The sequence below is a fragment of the Anomaloglossus baeobatrachus genome, chromosome 1 (assembly GCF_048569485.1).
Source record: "Anomaloglossus baeobatrachus isolate aAnoBae1 chromosome 1, aAnoBae1.hap1, whole genome shotgun sequence".
Taxonomy (NCBI): Eukaryota; Metazoa; Chordata; class Amphibia; order Anura; family Aromobatidae; genus Anomaloglossus; species Anomaloglossus baeobatrachus.
This window is the reverse complement of record NC_134353.1, coordinates 262467992-262475694: the sequence shown is the minus strand read 5'-3', so window position 1 is coordinate 262475694 and position 7703 is coordinate 262467992. Positions and strand designations below refer to the sequence as shown.

Here is a 7703-nt window from a genome sequence, read left to right as displayed (position 1 = left end):
TTAGGTTTTTTCTTTTTCTTTTTTCTTTTTTACTATTTTACTAATCTCCCTTCGGGGTTATAGCGATCAGCTGTCTGATCGCTCATTCATTTCTCCCGATCAGAGCAGCACCGCTCAGACCGGGAGAAATTATCATCTCTTGTAACAGCCAGTACTCTCGGCTGTTTCTTACAGGATCTAAGTAATGTGAGCACAGGAGTCATCACATGACCCTATGCTACCATGACAACCACTGGATCCACGTGATCACGTCATGTGACATCCGGTATCTGCCTGTGAGTAACATTATAGCGCGATCGCTATTATATTGGTGCTGTCACATATTGACAGTGCCATTTAAGGGGTTAAAAGGCACGGGTGGATAGCGATTCCGCTCATGCCTAGCAGGCACACATGTCACTGTGCAAATCAGGTGAGATGTGCGCCGATCTCCCCCGGCTGCCGGCAGCAGCCGGTGGAGATTAACACTATGACCGCTATGACGTAATTTTACTGCCCGCGGTTGGTAAGGGGTTAAATCTAAGGTCCCTGCCTCTAGTAATGTACTCACCCTATGGCATCTTCAATTTTTACCAACACCACGCCAGCCCCATGGCGCCATCTTATGATTGTAAATTCTAACTGAAGTTAGAAGTTACATCACTAGCTTCAATGCAAGTCTATGGGTGGAAACACATCTATGCGAGTAAAATCGGTCCGACTGGGCTGAAAAATACTCAGCTGATTTTAGTTCACGTTAGGTGCGAGTGCAACGCAAGTGCGATGCTTTTTGCTCGCGTGTGCGACGCGTGTGTGTTGCGATTGTGATGCGAGTTATCTGCAAGAGTTCACTTAATTTAAATGATCGACACATGGAATTTGCCTATTTAAATGTTCCAGCCCCCCACGTGGCTTTGGGTCTCATGTGTGCTTTGTATTCATCGCAAGACTCTGGATTTCGTTCTGCATTGAAGCATTATCCTATTGTCATCTAAAAAAGGAACAATGTCAAATCATTTGACATTCAATACAACAGAAAGAATATTGCTTCATTGGGTACTTTCACGCCGTTTTGGAACATACTATCATGAACCATCCCTTACATCTATGCGAAGATATTGGCTCCATCCAATTGTCCGTCGCCGTGCAACAAGAGGTCATTTTACCCGTCTTTATGAAAAATTACGCGAACACAGTGACAAGTTTTATGCCTACTGTCGCATGGATTTGACTACATTTGACTTCATCCTCACAGAAATTCGTCCTGATATAACCAGACAGAACACCCGTTTTCGAAAAAGTATATGCCCAGAGGAACGGCTATTGCTTACATTACGGTATTTTTTTTTTTTAGCAAATCATTTATAAATTAACATCACGATACAAATGATGCCAAATTTAAATTGATGAAATATATCAAAATGAATTAATCCATATTCTCTATATACAGATATCTCTCTACTGGACTTTCATATGCTGCTTTGCATCTTGAATTTTTACTTGGAAAGTCCACTATATGTTCGATTGTGTCAACAACCTGTGCAGCAATTTGGGATAACCTGCACAATACAATGATGCCAGAACCAACAGTCGAAATGTGGCTTCAAATATCAAAGGGCTTCACTAATAACTGCCAAATGCCAAATTGCATTGGAGCAATTGATGGCAAGCATGTCCGAGTTCGCAAGCCTCCAAACTCAGGATCGCTTTATTACAATTATAAACATTATTTCTCTGTCGTTCTTCTGGCTGTTGCCGATGCGACATACCGATTTACTTTAATGGATGTTGGTGCCTATGGTGGTGCTGGGGATTCCCAAATTTTCTCACAATCCACTATGTGTGCACGTATGTTGCAATCTACTTTACATATTCCTTTTCCACAAATTTTAGAGGGTACTCAGGGACCCGCCATACCTTATTATTTTGTTGGTGATGAGGCATTTAAATTGTCAAGCAATATGATGCGACCATATCCCAGACGTACATTAACTCCTATGCGACGCATTTTCAATTACAGACTCTCGAGGGCCAGAAGGGTAGTTGAATGTGCTTTTGGGATAATGTGTGCTAAATGGCGAATACTGTACACACATATCCAGCTAAATGAACAAAATGTTATTAAAGTAATTAAAGCAATAGTAATTCTGCATAATGTGACACGAACAAAAGAATGTCTTGATGCAGTAAATCAAGATATTCCTTTTTTTCAAGATCCCCATTTGTTAATTCGTTCACAAAATGTTGCTCAACTTTGGTCAGGGATAAGAGTGCGCAATCATCTATGTAATTACTTCAATACAGCTTCTGGATCAATTCCATGGCAACCAAACTTAAATAACGTTTAAAAAATATGATAAAAAAAACTTATGATGGTTAACCAAATAATGTTTATTTTTTTTTTGTTTTTGTTCCTTTAAAAAAACATGCAAATCCAAATTAAAACTAATAAACGGTATCATGCAGATAATACTTCTTATCCAATAAGATACATAAGGTATAATTTTCAAATTTCCCTTAATAAACTGATTCTTGGTTTAAATAACAAATGTTTTGCTTCACCTATATGTTTTGGTATACATAAATGCATGAAGATATATTGTTTGGTTTTGTAACACAATTATTTGTTATATTCACAAATAAATAACTAATGTTACACTCATAAATTCATGTATCTAGGTGTTACATTGGTAGATCGTTGCATCTGGCTTGCTGGGGTTTGCATCTTGTGGTCCTGATGCTGTCCAGGGCGTGTGCTGATTGGTTGAACTAGATTGTTGTCCTTGCTCGTGTAACTGCTTGGAGTATGATGGCTGTATGCTGGTTCTGGGAAATTTCTTAATGAAATTTCTCTAGCATTGGATGATGCATGAGTATGGTCATAATGTTGTTCTCTTTGGTTACTATAATGTATATTTGAATTGATGTTTGGATTGTATGTTTGTCTTACTACATTATGGGCATTATCACCAATATTCATGTGTAGGTTGTGTGTTATTTCATTTGTATGTTCATATCCTGACATATTGTCGCGATTAGACACACAGACACTTGGTATGTGTGGTGGCTGTGGCAGGGTGTTTGATGTTATAGCATCTATATTTGGAGGGGTATTGTCTAGTTTATTTTCTTCAGATAATTGCCAGCGTTCGATGTAATTGAAAATTAAATGTGGTGTATTGGAAGGGGTACATGCGTCAATTATGGTTTGCATACAGCTTCTTGCACGCAGCCTTACTCCACGTGGAATTTGACGCAAATATTGAGCAAGGCTGCGTGAAAATGCCTCCTCTCCATCGTCATTGATGGTTCGAGACAGGTAATCAAGTACCCCATTATCAACCTCTCTACGAGTATTGGTGACATTTTTTCCTTTGCGCCTTCTACCCCTGGTGTATGTTGGTGCATGATGTGTCGAGATATCTAGTGCACTGTTTTGATTTGAGGTTTCAAAATCATCATCTTTTTCATTAGTTACATCATTTGGATTAAAATCATTGTTTTCCTGGGATCCAGCCACAATTGGTCCTGATGATGCTTCATTTTCAACTTCATGCATGTTATCTTGTACATCTCCATCCTCATGATTTGTCTCCCTTTGTGTGTCAGATTCTGATATTGTGTCTTTATCTGTCAAATTTGATTCAGTGCTGAAAATGTAATGTATGGAGACATTTTAATTTTTTGGACAAATGAAAACAAGGATTTTTACAATTACTAAATTATGTTCATCACAATTAGTGCCATTTGTCATGCAGCGACATTATTAGCATTCTTTGTCTCGATGTGAAAATAATGTTTGCATGTGCTTGTGTTTGACGTTAAGTTTGGGTACAAAGATATTTTGGACCAAAAAAAAAAGTGCACTTGCGAAATTTATTTTCACAATGTGAACGAGATCGCTAACAATGTCGCAACGGCCTAATTACCAGTGAATGTTCATGATCTGAGCAATGGTTTTTTTTTGTATAGGATTTTTTGGATTGTTTGACTAAAAATTATTTAACATTTTTTTTTTTTTATAAAAGCAAATAAATTAATTTACAAACGCTATTTTTAACTATAAATGAAAAAAAAACTTACGGACATAAATCAACAATTTGATGTAAGAAATTAAGTCGCTCATAATGTATATATGGCCTCTTATTAGATGCTGCTGAACCACTTGCTGCACGACTTTGCTTTTCCCTCCTGAATTGGTCCCGTACACTTCGCCATCTTTTTGTGATATCTGTAACTTTGTTTTTTAATATTTTAGATTAGAAAAATAAATTAAACAAAAAAAACAAAATTAGATTTCACTGAAAACAAAAAAAACCTCCAATCGTTTTTAACAAATCATTTTTACAATAAAAAATGGGAATTTAAACTATAAAAAAAAACAAAAACTCACTCATTCGCAGTTGTGCATCTGGGGTACTATTGTTGAAATGCGGAAACATTTTGCGACAGATCCATAACCAGGAGGCATCGCGTGCAGCCCGGTCTGCATACGAATTGTCCCGCTTGTCCCATAATTCCGGACGTTCCTGAACGAGCATTATGAGCATTTCAACATTGATGTACCTAGCCATGTTGGATATGCATCCGTGGAGCAATTGCCATGTGCTTTTGGAGAGGTAATATACACAAGTGCAACATAATTAAAACAATGACGTGCGATGGCACAGACATGTGTTAATTAATTATTTAAAATAGGACCAGCCCAACTCGCATATTTGAACGGTGTTGTGCGTGTGTGTGCCTTCAAAAAACACGCTTCCATAGGGAATCATTGAGACAAATGGTCTGAGAAACTCGCAAAAAAGCAGCATGCTGCGATTTTTTTCTCGGTCCGATTCGGACTGAGAAAAAAATCGCAAATGCGAGCTGAATCATTGACTAACATGTGTCCGATTCCGAAGCGGGTTTTTCACGCATTGCTCTACTGCGAGAAACTCGCAAGTGAGAAGCAGCCCTATGAGAGCCAGAAGACTTCCTAGCCAGAAGACTCCATAGACTTCCTTTGAAGAGTTACCTCCGGCGTGCTCTATGAAATACTGCAGCAGCCATCAGATCACAAATCCGCAGAGAACAACTGAATCATTGCATCAGCAATAGAAGGCGAAGACAATGGAGGATGAGTATAAGCGTAAGGTCAGGGAACTTACATTGAAAGCACCACTCCAGCGGTAAAATTTAAAAAAAAAATGTTGGAGTTGTGCTTTAAATATACGGTTTATTCCCAATATCATTAGCAACAAATATATTTATTAAAAAAATTAAGTCCTTTCTTGGAAATATGGAAATATGATATGGCTCAAGGGTCCTGCTGTACCAAAGAACTCCAAATTTATCACTTTGATACCTCACCACATACTCTACATATTCTTCACTGCTAACTGGTAGAAAAGGGCCATGTTCATGTAAGTTGTTCTAGGTTTTTATGAGGATACAACAATCTACCATGTGCAAGTATAGAAATAAACTGCTTCTAGTTCCACTGTGAACTCGATCTTTAATGTGATCATCCTACTGATGTCCGTAGGTTTTGGGTGGGGTGAAGGTGCCTATACAAGAGATCAACATCTATTGAACCCACCAGGTTAAGTACAATGTACCCAGGGCCGGCGTCACCACACGGCACACCCGGGCAAATGCCGGGGCCCTGGACAGCCTGGGGGGCCCATTTGCGAGTTCTGGGGACCGCAGTACTCGGCAGGAAACTGCAGCTGCCGTCCCTTTAAGGCAAATAAGGCCCGCTGTCCACGCTGTGAACTCCTTGTTTGAACTTCATCTGTGGGTGGAGCTATCTCGCGGCGTCCTGCTCCAGTCACTCACTGTCCCACAGATGAAGATGAGGTCCAGTGCCAGCCAGCGACCCCCAGTACAGCACTGCGCTCCGGCGCTGTGTGGGCCACTCTCCACCGTGATTTCAGCAGTATGTTCTACACCCCTACCCCCCCGATCTGTAAGTGCCATTCCCCGCCCCTTGATTTATGGGCCCCAGTGAACTGTATGTGTCGCAGGCGGGGAGGGAGCCGTCGCTGCTGTGCCCTCGCTGGCGCTCGGGTCCGGCGCTGCTGCAGCCTGCTGCTTGCTGCTCGCTGCTCGAGCGGTGGGCCAGATCCGGGGACTCGAGCGGCACTCCTCGTCCGTGAGTGAAAGGGGATAGTTTTTGGGGTTTGGGAAGTCGGTCCATGACGCCACCCACAGTTTGTGGTGAGGTTGGGACACCACCGCTGCTCTGGACGGGGATCCTGGGAGCGATGACAGGGAGCAGCCGAGATGTTTCTCTCCCCTCCGTGAGTAGGGGGGTTTTGGGTGGTCCCGGGGCCCAGTGAGGTGACTGGAATGTGAGTGGCAGGGTTTGGTGAGGTGCAGGGTCGTGGGGGCAGCGCGGTGCCAGACGGCACGGTGGTACTCACTCAGCCAATAACGTACACGGAGTCTCTGGTAAAACAAACGGCTGGATGGACGGGTCCCACAGCCGGCTGCAGTGTTCATTCCCGGTAGGTTGGCGGTGGCTCCCTTTCCCTGCACCTGTAGTGTGTTTTCGGCCCCGATGGCTTCCCACCAGTAACCCGCTCCCCTCCTTTTGCCCGCAGGCTCTGGCCCTGGGAATTGTAGCCTTGGTGGTGACTGTATTTCCCTTCACGGTTTGGACGGTTGCCTTCAATCGGGTCTTTGCTGCTGGGAAACCCCGGAGGTTCCCGTCGCTAACGGATTTGACCGGTTTAACGGCGACTCCAAGCCTGGTCGGGGTCCGTAGGCCCTGCCGAATGGTGCTGGCTTCTCTTCGCTCCCCGGTTCAGTACCAGCGGGCCACCGCCCGACCCCGGTCCTACGGTTCCGCGTCGATCGGCCTCTCCTGCAGACGGCCACCACCGTCTGCCAACCTTGCTGTATGTGCCCAGGCCACGTACCCGGACACGGTCAGACTGCTCCTCTCTTGCCACTTCACTCCTTCACTCTCTGAACTCTCCCTCTCAACTAACTTCCTTTTCCGCCTCCAGGACTGTGAACTCCTCAGTGGGTGGGGCCAACCGCCTAGCTCCACCCCACCTGGTGTGGACATCAGCCCCTGGAGGGAGGCAACAAGGATTTGTGTGTGACTGGTGTGCCTAACCGGGGTGTGGGGTGTGTTGTTGCAGTACCTGTGACGACTTGGCTTGTCCAGGGCGCCACATATGGACTTACCCCACCCCTCCCCCCCGAGATGATTGTCCTGGCTCCCTTCCCCCCGATGATGTATGCCCTGGCTCACCCCCCCGAGCCGTACATTTCTCAGATGTCCCATTATAAGCTAAAACCCCCTGCATTAAAAGGAGATAACTACAACAGTGTGTATGTGTGTGTGTGTCTGTGTGTGTGTGTGTGTGTGTGTCTGTGTGCAGCAGAGCTGTGTGTGTATGTGTGCAGTAGAGCTGTGTGTATATATATACTCTTTGGTCAGTAGAGTGTGTACTTATTCTGGGCAGCAGAGCTTTATGAATATGTGCTGATTGGGCAGCGTAGCAGAAGTGTGCAGCAAAGCTGTGTTTATATATTGTCTTCGGACAGCAGAGATGTGTATATGTACAGCAGAGCTGTGTGTGTGCTTGTGTCTGTACATATGCAGCAGAGATGTGTGCAACAGTGCTATCAATGTGTGTGTGTGTGTGTTTGTGTGTGTGTAGCAGAGCTGTGTGAGTGTGTATGTATGGATCAGAGCTGTGCATGTGGCCCCCCCAGAGCCGTATGTT

At 43.7% G+C, this 7703-nt stretch overlaps 1 protein-coding gene across 1 annotated transcript; it reads right to left on the bottom strand.

Annotated features, from left to right (window-relative positions):
- Positions 1 to 2394: 2394 nt before the first annotated feature.
- On the bottom strand, positions 2395 to 4211 carry LOC142291760 (uncharacterized). The gene is made up of 2 exons (XM_075336529.1): positions 4063 to 4211; positions 2395 to 3629 (listed from the first exon to the last, which is right to left on the bottom strand). Exon 2 carries the CDS (start codon positions 3536 to 3538, stop codon positions 2639 to 2641), a length of 900 nt encoding a protein of 299 aa, XP_075192644.1. The 5' UTR covers positions 3539 to 3629; positions 4063 to 4211; the 3' UTR covers positions 2395 to 2638.
- Positions 4212 to 7703: the final 3492 nt, after the last annotated feature.